The sequence below is a fragment of the Physella acuta genome, unplaced genomic scaffold (genome assembly GCF_028476545.2).
Source record: "Physella acuta isolate Inbredline_101_S28 unplaced genomic scaffold, ASM2847654v3 ptg001028l, whole genome shotgun sequence".
Lineage (NCBI taxonomy): Eukaryota > Metazoa > Mollusca > Gastropoda > Physidae > Physella > Physella acuta.
This window is the reverse complement of record NW_026732545.1, coordinates 198,457-213,417: the sequence shown is the minus strand read 5'-3', so window position 1 is coordinate 213,417 and position 14,961 is coordinate 198,457. Positions and strand designations below refer to the sequence as shown.

Below are 14,961 nucleotides of genomic sequence, written 5' to 3'. Positions count from 1 at the left end.
CCATTTTTTTTTCACTAGGGGAAATAACGCAGAGAAAAATGATGTGTAGGGGAGGGGAGTTTGTTTGTAAACATATATTTTGCTCCCAAAAGCAATTACCACGATGATACCTTGGTATTTGCTCAAATATTATGCACAAAGACACTCAAAATTTACCGCGTCATGCATAGTTCTATTGATCATTAACTTATTATTTTACAAGTGAGTAAAATTCTTAAAATTATATCACAACTCACTCAGCATCTGCAAGACTGAGACAAGAAACTTGACAAGACTGACACTCAGGCCTCAAGCTGGAGCGTGACACAAAACAACCTCTTAGATTTTGAATATGTCATTACATTAGGCCTACATTACAATTATTAAATATCAACCTCAACAAGACAAGCTCGCTGGTTTGTTGATGAGTAGTGATGACACACCGAAAAACATGAATTTCAATATTACAATAACTAATAATAACGATTAACTGTTAAAGGTACGACTGGAACAAAATATCAAAAAGATTTAATTACTTGTGAAAAAAATAAAAAAATTAAACACAGAAGAAAACCTCTGACACCGAGCCACTCAGAGGCCCTAGGCTTGACAGCAGACAATCATCTACAATGGGCTCTAATTCCCCTTCTTGGCTTTTAAGTTTTAGACTTATTCTTCTTTAAATAAATTACTGTGATAGAACTGTTGTGCTTCGGGCAGCTCTTCAATTCCAAGCGTTTATCTTTTATACTTTTGTGTATGTTAATTGATAAAAAGATTATTGATATGACAGAACAGTCAGATCAAATTTAGATGCGGCTGTTACTTTCAAACTAATAAATGTTTGTTATTTTTTAAATGCATTTCAGTTTGTCTCACATATTGTTTGTTTTCTGGGCGTTTATTCTCGGTGTTATCTTTGCATATAGTTTACTTAGGTAAGTTATTGCTAAATTATTGTTTTGTTCTACATCATAATTATTTTAATACACTGGCTAGTAAAAATATTATAAGTTCATTTTGTGTATGCATGCAAGCAGGATTTCAACTCGGTATACAGTGTTAAAATACTACTCTTTAATTTTGAACATTAGAAAAGAAATCTTTACTAAAATGCTTCTATTTTTCTAGTCCAGATTATGTACTACCCAACTTACTTCCAATATATATTAGAAAATCAAAGGTGAGTAATACATTTTCATTATAATATTCAGAATAGGATTGTTGGTTGAGTAATAGAGCATGTGATGACTAGCCCAAAAATATTGAGTTCAGCTCTCAACCTGGAGTCTATAGTACATTAAGAGTCCGTTCAGGTTTGATGTGTACCTAACAAGCAGAGTAAAGTAAAACAGCCCAGCATAGTGCTGACCACATAATTCCTTCACATGCTGAGGTCAAAGAAACTTTTTAATTGTACTTTACTTTTTTTTATAAATATCAAAATGTACATCAAATATTAACTTGGAAAAAAATTAGTAATTGTTGGTGATCAACTCATAACGCAGTCATGTTGTTTTAGTTAAAATACTATCTATAGAACGTCATGCCTAAATTTTGGTGTATTAATATTTGAAAAAAACCCGTTGTTTATAAAGCACAAGTCTGAGGAGGATGAATTAACTTTGATGAAAACAGTTTGTACAGTTTGTGGATTAAGAAAATGTCCACGACACAGGTAAAATGTTTGTTTCTATTAAAAAAAATTAATACTTAATTAATATGTACTGTATTTTAGTTTACTACAATTTTTTATCGCCTGTGAATGTTTTTCTACAGACCTGAGTTGAATATTTTGGCTTTTCAGCCATGGACCAATCTTGATATTCATCATAGTGTAGACATTGCTCTTGATGAGGTAGGGAAGCAGGTTTTTTTCTAGACTTTTTATTGGTGGTTCCTAGATTAAAAAGATGTTTTTATCAATTACAAAATTTAAAAAAAATTGCGAACTTGAAATACTTTCTTACTATTATTTTTATTCTTCAGTTTTTCAGCATTGTCTTGAAAGAATATGTCTATACTTGGTACAGGTTGGTAAAATTTAAAAAGTAGAGATAATTCTTTTTAATGTTATATTCTTCCCTCTTTAGTAAAAATCATAAGTCATTTAATTTATTTTTTCTTTAAAATAATAGTTATTTTCAGAATATAGATTAAATGTATTATACTGTTAAGCAATTTTAAGTTTTGTTTTTTCTTTTCTTTCTACAGTGACCTTAGTGAAGATGAAGAATTTGTTGATGAGCTTCGAACTAATTTCCGCTTCCTTGCCTCAGTTATGTTCAGGAGAATGAAAAAGGTGAAATAGTATGTCCTTTTAAAAAAAGGCAACAACTTAAGATCGCCAGTCATTTTTCCTGCGCCATTTTCTCAATTTGACTACAGATATTGCCAGTCTTTGTCAACCTCTAGGTTGTGTGACCAGGTTTTCTTGGGAGGTTGGGGGTCCCACCATAATGCCTGTTAAGTGGTATTGTTTGGTTATTCACTCAGGGTGTGCCCTATCCAACACCATCTTCTCTTCCTAATTTCTTCATCATCAGATGTTTTTAAAACATGTTTGAAAAAATTCCTGTTAAGAATTTAGAGGAATTTTAAAATTTAGTATGTATTTGCTCTTTTCATCCACACATTTAACTATTTTAAAATATGGTGAATGTAGCACTTATATAACCTTAGTAAAATAATACATATTTATTTAGATATTTTATAATGTCTGTGTATTGGGTGAGTTATTTATTTTCCATCTTTTTATATAATTGCAAGATCTCTTAGTAAAAGCTTTTTATACAAAACTAATGCTATAGAATTTCATAGTTTGACTTTCTGTTTTCAGGTTAATGTACCAGAACTAGTTACAAAGAAGATTCTTCGTGCTACTTTGCAGCACATTGACCTTTCCATAACAGCTTTTGAAAAAGGTAGCTTTCATGCCAGATTTTTTGTATTGCGCTTTCAAATGTTTTTTTTTTTTACATTTTTTGTAGTAAAAACTTATTTATAATGACTCTATGAAAACCAAACCCTTCGTATTTTATGTATTTAATAATAATAGCATATCTTTGATTTCCATTTCAATTTGTAGAATCTTGTTTATTAGTAAATAAAGTAATGATGTGCTTGACCAGCAACGTTTTTTATCTTACAGCTGGTTATAAAGGAGACCTGCAGCAGATTTCTTTAGATTACATGGGGTCAAGTGTCCACTGTGCTATGTGGAGCAGGAAAGCTGAGCTTGAGTACCTGCGCAGACTAGTGGAGTCTTTATTTCCTTACATTCTCAGACCACAGGCTCTTAACTCAAAGTAAGTTCAGAAACTAGGTAGTTGTATAACTCTTGAAATTTGATCCTAACACTAACCAATGAGATTGCTTATCTTTGTGTAGACCAGTAAATAAGATCAATAATGTTGACTTTAAAAAACATTCAGATCAGTTTTTGACTGGAGGAACAGATGGTAATTTAGCCAGAAAAAAATATCCACTTAAAAGAGAGTGTCGGCTACGTTAGAAACAAGTTCTGCTGTTTGCCACAATGTTACGCAGGTTTTTCCTCTTGACTGTGTTATGTCATGTTAATACCAAGCTAGAATAAAAGGGTAACATGCATCTAAAACTCTTTTGGTGACTCAAAAGCGAAAAAAAAAGAAGCAAATAATGACTACCAGAAATGCGTCTAATATCAACTGTATTCTACCAATTTAGTGCATGCTTCACTGAAACAGATGATTACGACAAAGATACTTTTATCCCTGTCTTAAAGTAAGAAATTCATTTAACAGTGCAGCCTAATGCATGTTTCTGTTGAATTGATTTCATTTTTCTTTTGATGGTGCTTGTTTTCAACTTTCTCACAAATAGTTAGGTATTTTACAATTTGAATGCTTACATTAAAAATGTTGGTCGGTTGTCAATGTATTTGTTTAGTAGTTAGTGTTAGAATTACATGTGTTAAATTACAATCTTGTTATTTAGCTACATCATGTTTGCTTACTAAATGTGTCTGAAAAGAAGCAAGAGTGTTTGTAGTTTGTGATTTTAAATGAGTGCATGTCAGTGTATTTGAATGGTCCGATAAAAAAAATTTGGTTAACCTGTAATTTAATATTTAATGGATTCTTTGCTTTATGTTGAATATCAATGTTTATGTCTATCACAGCGAGTAACAAGATGGATTTATTCATTGTGATAAAGATTTTGTAGTGTTTAAATATGTTTTAAGCAGCAAGTTATCACAGAAGATTTTAAGATTATTGTTGACTGTTTGCTGCTGATTGGTTTTTCTAAAAATGTGTTCACTGGCAGCACTCAGTTGGAAATTTGATGTGGATTTTTTCACCTTTTCTTTGGCTGAGTTGAACATTCACTTTTTATTTGCACATCTACACTGGAATAGTATACACTTCAACTTTGATGTCTTATAACATTTTCATACATTTTGTTTTTTTGGTTGCCTTTTTCTAATATTATTATTATTCTAATAAGGTTATTAGCCCAAATTTGAAAAAAAGTAAAAATCATTAATTCAACTTAAAATTCATTCAATAATAATATTGCATAATTTAGTTTACTTATAAATTATTTATCGTACATTTAGTTTCGACAAATCCTCTACCAAACAATTTAGATACTTTTCTTTCAATAATATACTAAGACGTTTATTTTTAATTTTTATATTGGCACCATGTTTTTCTTGCTTTAATCATGTTGACACTGCTAATTACTATGAAATTTGGTCACACTATATTTGTATTTACTCTAGAGTTGTCTTACAAGAATATATTAAATTTTACAGTACCAGTAATAATTTCTGTATTTATAATATATTTATCAAATATATATAATCTTTGTCAACTATGCATAACAGTAATTGTTTTACACATGTTTAATACAAACATTTCATTGTATTTTTTCTTTATTAAAAATAAATGGATATTGAGTCCAGAAATAAAATTCTGACAATTGAACACACTTTATAGGAGTACCTGTGCATTGGTCAGAGAGTTGCTGGCAGGGTCTGTGCTCTTACCCACCATGGATGCAATAGCTAATCCTGTAAGCTCATTCTCTACCTTCCACTCAAATTTACCATAGTAATATATACTGCTAGCATTTAGTATATCTTGATTTTAGAAATAGCAGTTCATTACAAATGTTTTTTCATTTCAGGATTTAATCAACAATTTACTGCTAATATTTTTTGACACTACCCCAGTAAGTATTTTTCTCATGAGTCTTTTAGTTAGTTACTAAGCATAGCTTTAATCGAGCCTATTGTTCTTCATTAATTGTCCAAACTTGACAGCCACCTCAAGCAGTAGAGCCTCCTTCTCCTTTGGTTCCTTTCCTGGGTCAGTTCAGCCAGGCAAAAGCTTTTAACCGGTCGGTAAGTAAATTAATATTAACTCTCCATTACACTGAGAATCTTCTGTTTATGGAAGACGTTACCTAATGATAAACCTTACTTTATTTTTCTGTTGATCTCACTCATCTTAAACATCATCCTCGGCAGTGCCTGCGTCTTGAATTGAAAGATGTAATAAATCCCGAGTGCCCTGAGTTATTGTACCCGTTCATGCAATTTCTCAAAAGTGAAGCTGCTGTCAATGTACTACAGTTTTGTTTAGCCTGTGGTAAGGATTTTCAGTTTTTATTTTTATGAACTAATATGTATCATTCAGTACTCATTTGAGTCATCTCAAAGGATAAACTGACATTAATTATTTTTATGATTTTTCAAGTCTTTTATAACTTTGTTTCTCGTGTTAAATAGTTAGTCTTGATTTATGAGCAGCATATTATTAAAATTTAAATCAAAAGATAAATAGCTCATGAGCTTTTAGAGTGAAATAAAATGCAACTAACAAATCAAAATAAAATAAAATTATCCTTTAGATGATTTTAACCGGCGAATACTTAGCCCAGATGTTTCTCAAAGTGAATTTGTGGAGCTTCATATGACAGCCAAAGATTTGTATAAAAACTATTGTGCACCGAATGCCCTTGATAGGATCAAATTTGATGATGATATTGTGGAAACTCTCAGACAGGGTAATGTCTCTAGATTTTTACCATGTAACTACATTTATTTTTAATAAATAACTAGAAGATAGGAAGGTGTGAATTAAAATAATTACATTTTAAATCAAATTCAGAAATTAAAAATTTTTCCCCTGTTTCCTGACAAATCATTGAACTTTTAAATAATATTTTCTAGTGGTGGAAGGTCCTCCAGATCAAGTCATACGGCTTCGCACAACAACACCTTTGTTCAAGTAAGTTTTCACTAATTATTCTACCTTTCTCTTTGAAGCTGAGAATTGCTCAAATAGGTTTGGAAGAATAGGCAACGAGCTTAACATTATCAAATTATAGATGTGTATAAATAAATGTTGTCATTAAACAGAAGTTCAGTTAGTTAAATAAACAATATCATATTACTTTCAGAGCTTATGAACATGCTTATGATTTGTTGGAGAACAACTTTCTACCAATGTTTCATCAAAGTGACGATGTGAGTACAAAAATTTAATTTGAGAAGGGGGGGGGGGGGTGTGAAATATAACTCTGTTAATTAAGATTAAAATTCTCAGGTATTCATATAGTTCTGAAAATTAACTGCCTATTTAGTTTTTTGCCTCATAGGTACAAACAATTTTTTTATGAAATGTAAAAAAAAAAAGCAGCAGATGGAAATTATTTTTTATTTTTTAAATTCAGTATTACAGTATGATTTGTGGAGATCGACCCAATTCATCATTGTCAAGGCAATCGTCAAGGTCAGTATTACAAAAGTAGAGCAACTAAATCTAGCTTAAACCAGTGTTGACTTAAAAAATGGACGAATTCTACTAGAAAAAGTTTCTGACTTTTGCTAGGAACATGTTTCATGGTTGGATTCCTACATTTTAATTGAAAAGTTAAATATTTGCAGGTATTAAAATATTAAAAGAAGATCATTTGTAGGTCTATTAAATTGGTTTATTTCTCTTAAAGTTTCTTCAGTGCAAAGAATAACAGTCTTAGGTAAAGTTGAACTCTGTGTTGAATTCATGTGTTTAGACAAGCTCTTTGAATCTTTCTGTATTTTTTTTCTTCTTTTTCTTTCATTGTCCGCATGTAGTTGACAAAAATTTATTGTAAAATGTATGTTACTGTTTTAATTTGTACACATGAATGATTTTGCCAATCATTTAAGATTCACAGTGTATAGTTGTTGTGAAAAAATATTGGCATTTGAAAAAAATTGTTTGGTAAATTTATTTAAAAAATACCCTTTCAAATTAATTTAAAGTCTTTTAAAATTATTGAGATAATACAAATACTTTGTAAAACAGAGTTTGAAGACTAATTTACAAATAAAAAGTAAATTCTCAAAAATGAAAACAGCATTGTATATTTTTGTTAGAAAAAATAGACAACCAAAATATGATATATCAAGTTTATAACAATTATTTAATTTCCTTATTAAATTTATCTGAATTAAAGAGTTTAAGCAGTCTTAATGATATCTACTTCTTTCCTTTTAATAACTTTCCAGAGTAGGTTTTATTTTAAATATATTTTAAATATACTTTAACTTTAGTTTACTAACACACCACTCATTTCATGGGACTTTTACACATATCAGGTTAATATTGTTAGTGTAACTTTAGGAGGGTTCTAACACTCTTTGAGCTCAACATCTAGTAAAGGTTAACACAGGGAAATGTTTGATGGTAGCTGGCCACTCTTGAATTGACACCTGGTTGAAAGTTCCCCAAAATTTAGAATAGTTAATTAGATTCTGTATATCTTTTATAGATTCTTTTTTCATCTCTTGTTACAAAACATCAAATAATTTAATATGAATATCTGTATGTAAACTTAAAGAGGTAAGTTGTCCTTGATTTTGGTGTGTTTTTATTGTAGTATTAATTTAGTGTCATTCTTTGGGTTTGTAATGTCAGAGAAGGAATTTACTGTGGTATGTAATTAAAGAGTATAATTCAGTCATATTTTTTTATTTTCTTCTTTACAACTTTTTGAAAATCTATGTTCTTAATTTCATATCAGTGCCAACTATGGCTAAAACAGCAAAACACTACAATCATTTTCATCATGTTTAAAATAAAATTTACGCAATATCATCTGTTTATTCACTATTAAAGTTCAGAACAATTTTCTTTATATACATTATTATTAATTTTATTTATTAAGTACCATCAACAGAATGAAATTATAGGCATTATAGTTTATTTGTTCTTGGTTGATAAAAAAAATTGTAAGTTTTTTTTATCATGGTTAGTTTTATGACAGTAGTGTCATAAAACTTGATACCTGATACCTAAACCTTGTCCAACAGTTTCTACATTTCTCTAGTCAAAAGCTTCATGTAAGTTGTAGAATGTGTTCAAGTTTTATTTATTACAATTTCTCTTTCATGTTGATTTGTTGTGCTCTAATTTCTATGTGGGCACATTTTATCAGTGTTCATTGTTCAAGCCTGCACTTTTTTCAAGTCAATATTTGATTTGTGATTTTGATGCATAAGGTACCAATTTTTAAAACAACGAATTACCAAAATAAAGTTTTGAGTTTCATTTGACATTGTATTGAACATATTTCACTATTTTATTTAGACTAAATAAAAAGAAAGACTTCACTTTAGCTCAGTTGGGCAACAAGTTGAAGGATGTTTTTAAATCAGGTACATTTTTATCTTTTTAATCCTTATTCATAATCATACAGTTTTAATGCTTAAATTTAATGTGTAAAGTGTGATGATTTAAATAGTAAATTTCAAAAATGAATTTAATTAAATAAAAAACAAACAACTGCAGTAAAACTACATTATCTCTCGAATATTTGAATTCTGGATACAACTCTTAATTTATTATCTCAGATGAAAAACTGGGCAACAACATTGATGTTGGCGTGGATGGAATTTCTCTCAACTCATTGACAGTCAGTTCTCTTGTTTGTTTGTTCTGTGGTTGTTATGTTTTTTACCCCGGGCATTAGTGTGGAATTTTTGTGGGCTTAGTTTTAAAAGTGGTGGTATAAAAAGTTTAGAAATGGAAAGAAAAGCTACACTTGCTAATAGTGAGAAAATGTCACCAAATAGTTATTGATAATAAATTTTAAATAAAATTGATCTACTATAATGTGTATTTAGATCTTTTTAGTTTGTGCTTTGTAGACCAAGAAGAAATATCTGTATCTTAAGCTACATTAGTAATTTAAAATGAAGAAACGATTACAAAAATGTGTGTGGTAAACTTTTACAGCCATCAATTGAAGAGGAACTGGAGGAAACATTAACTAGCGGGGATCATTCTATGCATGATCTCAGCTCATGGCGGGTAACAATTCCCCGTATCGGGGCACGACCTGATCCAGAAAATCCTCGCAAACAATATTTTGTGTTTATTATTGATATTAGACGGCTGGATATTGAGGAGGGTGAGTTAACAACTTGTCATTTGTTTAAAAAATAACTAATCTGAAATTAGATTAAAACCTGTTGTTAAAATTTCTAAAAATGCACAATTACATTCATAAAAAGTGTTCATAAGTGTTTTATTTAAGCAGTGTTTATATTTAAGAACTGTTTTTTTTGGTGTGCAAATGTCGCATGATTGTTGCTATCTTCTTAGGTGAAGAAAAAAAACAACAGTGGACAGTTGCCAGGTAATATGTCTTGTCGAATTTGTTGTAGCTTATTATTGTAGAACCTTAAGTGTTTTTACTGAAGTAGTAATATTATTGTTCTTAATTAAGTCTTCTATCCTTAAAGGTGGTCGAGCTGGAAATATTTAATCTTCTTTATTATGTATTTAAAAAAACTATTTTCAGAATTTTAAAACTTACTATAATTTATTTTCAGACGGTATCCAGAGTTTTATGTTCTAGAGCAAAAACTCACAGAATTTCATGGTAAGAAATCACATATTTAAAAATTTTTTCCTCTGCCAATACTAAGTATATTTTTCATCACCATTAAATATCCATTTTCCAGGTGAACTTCCTGAATGTCAACTTCCAGCCAAAAAATCCTTTGGTACAAAAAAACAAGATTTTACAGAGGGCAAGAAAACAGATTTTGAAAATTATCTTCAGGTAATCCACTGCTATCTAGTATAATTTTACAATGCCTAGGTTTTTCTTATCTTGATTTCAAAGTCACTTTACCTATGAACTGAAACTTTTCAAATGAAAATGTTTGGATTTAGTATGTGATTTTGTTTTAAAGCTGATATCAATTTTGTTACAGAAACTGCTAACCTTGCCGCAGTTAAAAAATAGTGAACTTCTTTACAAGTTTCTTACCTCAGAGCATGAATTCTCCACCAGTTTTTTACCAGATATTAAACTAGGTAAGTTCCTGCTCGTTCTTTCAATTGAGAAGTCTTTTTAAAGATGAATCAATGAAAATATCCAACAAAAATGTTATCATCATTCCATTTGGTTTTTTGAGAAACATAGGACATTCGTTAAAGCTCTCCACAGTTTCCTGCTATTCCTTAGTTTTCCCATATCAGTCTTATTTTTTCAGCAAATAATGTAGTGAAGTATATTTTAATAATTTTACTTTTTAAATTTTGCAGGAAAATTTGTCAAAACAAAGCTGGTAAAAGAGGTATGTGTGTCTTTAGTATTTAGTGTCTTTAGTGATTTAGTATATTTATATATTTAAAATACAATTTTAGAAATACGTGTGTGTTGAACAATGACAATATTTTATATACTCACAACCACCCACACATTTAAACACCCACAAGGTCTATCAAATGGGGTCAGGAAGAGGTTTAATGATAATTAGGGTCTAAACTTATAAGCTTTTACCATGGTGTTTGTAAAAAATAAATTTTTTTTTACGTTTCACTCATCAGAAAGGCCAACATTTGGATGAATTTCTCTTAACTTTTGCAACTTCAACTGAAGCAACAAAACCTCGATCGATGTAATGATTAAATTTTAATCTTGCTTAAGTATTTTTCATAGTGTAATTCCCAATCATTAAAATACTTATTTAATATCAATTAAATGTTTGTTTAACGGTTTATAATGTTGTGACTAAATTTGTTTAAAGTTGTACACTTTTGCCTGTGTTTTAGTAAGCTGTCTAGAAGAGGATCTGAGACTTCACTGTTGTCAACGTCAAGTGAGAAGGTTGGTCTGTCACACATTACTATTGTTGTTTTTTTCTTGGCATTCCTAAGGTAAAAAAAAAGAAGAACAAGGTTTCACTTCAAATCAAAATTCAGTTAGACTAGTAAACAAAACAAGATTTCAAGAATTTATAAGTTACACTAGAAAAATTAATTATTATTTAAGTCTCTGCTTTTTTAAGTACCTTATTTAGGTTGGTTAAACAGAGTAAGAAAACTGTTTTAGAGTAAATGAAAGATTTTAAGAGTCATTTCACCATTTAGTTGCCTAAAGATGGTGAACAAATAATTTTTTGTAAATTTTGATAAGTACTTAACTTTTTTAACAATTAGCTGTGATTAATTAGCTGTAAAAAGTCAGATTTTTTTTTCTCCAGCTTTCAGGGACCCACTATGATAACAATATGAACTATGGCTTCAACCCACCTCAATCAAAAAAAGATGTACTCCACCAAATGACTGATATTGATGGACCATTTGATTCTCTACTTTTTATTTGTAAGTTAATTTTCTTCACATTTGGTTTGCTAAATAACTTGCTTGGTACTGGTATACATTTAAATTATAGCACAATATTTTAGAACAGTGTTAAAACAACTACATTAGATTTCTTTTTCATTTCTATCATTTATCATTTTATTTCTTTGTTATATGGACAATCATTTAAAAACTTCATTTGAACTGCCCATCTTTGTAATTTAGTTGGCAGTAAAACATTTTAACATGAGCAAACAGTTACTTAAACTGCAGTAAAATATATTTTAACATTAATAATCTGTAGTTTGTTTACCATTAAAAGGATATCTTTTAACTCTGGCTAATTTACTTTGTCCCCAGTGAAAAACATCTTTGGAGCTCCTCTGTTTTTACAACAAGTTATGTTGAGCTTGAGGATTCTGCTAAAAGAAACTGTGGAGAGTTACCTGAATCAACACATTGAAAACAAATTGTCCCAGGTCACTCAAGAGCACAGGCTGGTTAGCTTAATCCATTTACTAAAAGGTAAGTTGGCTTTTATTCACATGTAAATGCTTGAAATACCATGTATTGTAATACATTACTAAACTTTAAGATATTATTAATTCATATTACATCACTTTTATATTTTACTATTTTATCAAAAAAGTCTGTATCACTTATTATTCAATAACTTTTTCTTGATGATGAGTGTTTCATTATTAAAGTATCTTTGGGTAGTTTTTTTTTTTACATCATGCTAGTAACTATAATTAGTATAATAGATATAACCTCTAATTTCATAAAAGTACAACACTATTTGCAATAAAAATAGCAAGTGTTGTTTAATTTCTTCTACACTTCTACATTTCAGATGTACTTTTCAATGATAATGATCCTCCAAGGTAACATACAGTTTTGTTAGTTTTGACAGGCCTTTCATTCACTCTATAAAAATTCACTGCAATAACTAGTTGTTAAACTTTAAGGTGACATTTATATTTAGCTTGTAATTTTTTTTATTTTTTAAATTTTGCCTTGACTTATCCTGATGTTGAAATTTGGTGATATATATATATTTTCAGAACTGACAAAGACAAAGAACAGCGATATAATAAAGCACTTCAGGAAATGGTTGAGTTTTTGCCAGGTAAAAAGTGTAGCAGTTACTGAAAATAAAATTTGCTACCAATAAATTAATTATCATTCTGATCTCAAAAAAAAAAATCATATCATTTCAATAGTTTATCATTAATTAGTCATTTATCATGAAACATATTTTTACTCAGGGCTACTGACCTCAGCTCTTGGGCCAACAAAAACAACAAATGGATGTGAACTTCTCCTGAACATTTTCCAACAACCTAAGCTAAATAAACAGGTATTGATGAGATCCCTCTATGGTTAAGAATTGTGTATGTTATACTAAAAAGAATACATATTCTAATTCCAACTGTTCTTTTATTTCAGTTGAGTTATGTCTTGCTGGACATTGTCATACAAGAACTTTTCCCAGAACTGACCAGTGTCCAGATGGAGAAACTCTAGTCCCTTGTTGACTGTGAATATAAAATTTCAGCTTCATTAAACTAATTATGAAATGTTCAACTCAAAACTGTTGTGATTCGGGATCAGTGTATATAAAGGATTAACTTATTGTATCACAGATCACATCAGTGTGTCATAACTTTAATGGACCAATAACGTGATTGCTTTTTGGCGGAGGTAAAAATTGATATATTGGAACTATTGTTATATTTTTGTCAGGTATGAATGTTTAATGTTTGTCGGTTGTTAATAAGATAAAAAGTTGTGTTTGTCAGTTCTAAAGTTGTTTTCTGTTGTAAAGTTTTACAACTCACTTATTTTAAAATCTTTAAAAAAAATTTTTGGCATTGCACCTTATACTCAGCTGGTCATTTATTTAGCTCTGATACTATTTGCTTCCCTGTATAGAAACACTTTGCTAAACTTGAAGTCTTTTTAAAGTATAGATTATTCTCACTTGACATGTAGGATTTTATGAAGCAGAGACCATGTTCATGATACCTGTCCTTACTGACTTGAAAGAAATCGGATCAATGATGCAAAAGTTGTATATAGTGTACAAGTGTATAGGCCCCTAGGCATTCCAGATGTTTGTTTCTGTTAAAATGGTCACAACCCAGGAATCCATTTGTTCCACCATTATGTTGATTGTGTTCATTGATCTAGTGAGCTGGACCCCTACCCAAAGTCCCTTAGGCATTCATTGATATTTCTACATCAGTACCAATTTTTAAAGATTTTCTTTACACATCAGTACCAGTGTTTTAAGATTTTCCTGGCAGGGAAATTATTTAAGTAAAATTTTCTTTCTTAGTTTTACTGGGCTATATGAGTTGGACTCGACTGCATATACACATTCTCACCCTCTAGTCAACAAGCATTTTAAATTTTTTCCATTACCACTAAGTTGATTACTGCTGTCCAGATATCTACTTATTATTGCCATTCTGTTACCTTCTGATATGCATAAACTCAATACTCAAACACCAGATTCTGCAATTTCTTTTTTTTTTACTAGCATTCACTATAGCAGGTTTACTTTAAACAACTTTGATCATTATCCGTTATTTAAAAAAAAAGTTGCTAATTACATACATATATCTCACCATTCATGTTATTTGCTACTGTTATAAGAAGGCCATTGCTAGATGTTAAACACGCATGTCCAAGCTTCTTGTTGGCTTTAAGAAATGTTCCAGGTTATGTTGCTAGCAGCTTAAAATTATTGTTTGTAAGTTTTGTACAGATTGTACTTATGCACGTTTAGGTATGAAAACATTTGAGGTTGAATACACTCACCATATTCTAAAAGAAACTCAAGCTTTTTACTTTTCATCTTTTAGTGTTTTTAATGTCAGAATACTAATTTTACTTTAACGAATTTTAAGTGAAGTCGTGACAGTGCTTAAGGACAGTGCAATATCATTTAAGAGATATCCAGGTTCTTGTTTGTTATCTTTTAATGAATGAGTGTGTGTTGCTATCATCAATTTTGTTTGTTTTGCTTGAACTTGTTGTGATGAAGCAATCAACGAAACATCTATGGAAGTGACAGTAATCATTTGTTGCTCAACCAGTTTTGTTTTCTTTGCCTCAGAGATATTGTGTACATTTAGAATTTCTTTTGGTGATGTTTTTAATTCAGCATACAAGTGATGTTAGTGGAATCTTTCAAATAAATTGTGCTGTGAGATTTAATCTATTGTTTTATTTTTTTTTCCATCCATTTTTCAATAAACCATCATTTGTGTTATTAAGTCAGTGTTCCATTTTTATTTTGAAATCTGACCAGGGATAAAAATTATGCTTTTTTCCCTCCAAT

At 29.9% G+C, this 14,961-nt stretch overlaps 1 protein-coding gene across 4 annotated transcripts; it reads left to right on the top strand.

Moving 5' to 3' along the window:
- The first annotated feature begins 24 nt into the window (after positions 1-24).
- LOC131954767 (sorting nexin-14) lies at positions 25-14,896 on the top strand. 4 transcript variants are annotated; one of them, XM_059318515.1, is made up of 36 exons: positions 25-201; positions 849-917; positions 1,111-1,162; positions 1,578-1,657; positions 1,759-1,837; positions 1,969-2,012; positions 2,194-2,281; positions 2,819-2,903; positions 3,131-3,287; positions 3,688-3,744; positions 4,962-5,037; positions 5,152-5,196; positions 5,288-5,368; positions 5,495-5,615; positions 5,878-6,033; positions 6,200-6,257; positions 6,430-6,496; positions 6,703-6,761; positions 6,979-7,008; positions 8,327-8,356; positions 8,604-8,671; positions 8,867-8,928; positions 9,252-9,426; positions 9,621-9,654; positions 9,851-9,900; positions 9,983-10,083; positions 10,238-10,340; positions 10,572-10,603; positions 10,857-10,927; positions 11,082-11,136; positions 11,513-11,633; positions 11,973-12,137; positions 12,466-12,496; positions 12,677-12,741; positions 12,881-12,972; positions 13,062-14,896. In XM_059318515.1, exons 1-36 carry the CDS (start codon positions 104-106, stop codon positions 13,137-13,139), a joined length of 2,835 nt encoding a protein of 944 aa, XP_059174498.1. In that variant the 5' UTR covers positions 25-103; the 3' UTR covers positions 13,140-14,896. The 4 variants fall into 4 exon arrangements, with proteins under 4 accessions (XP_059174498.1, XP_059174500.1, XP_059174499.1 ...); XM_059318517.1 differs by lacking the exon at positions 3,688-3,744; XM_059318516.1 differs by lacking the exon at positions 8,327-8,356.
- The last annotated feature ends 65 nt before the right edge of the window (positions 14,897-14,961 follow it).

What these genes read in the sequence shown, in the direction of transcription:
- LOC131954767 (XM_059318515.1), top strand. Translation starts at nt 104, where the DNA reads ATGATACCTTGGTATTTGCTCAAATATTATGCACAAAGACACTCAAAA. An exon ending in TTTGCATATAGTTTACTTAG is followed by an intron (nt 918 to 1,110) that starts GTAAGTTATTGC and finishes CTATTTTTCTAG; the next exon opens with TCCAGATTATGTACTACCCA. An exon ending in TGTCAACGTCAAGTGAGAAG is followed by an intron (nt 11,137 to 11,512) that starts GTTGGTCTGTCA and finishes TTTTTTCTCCAG; the next exon opens with CTTTCAGGGACCCACTATGA.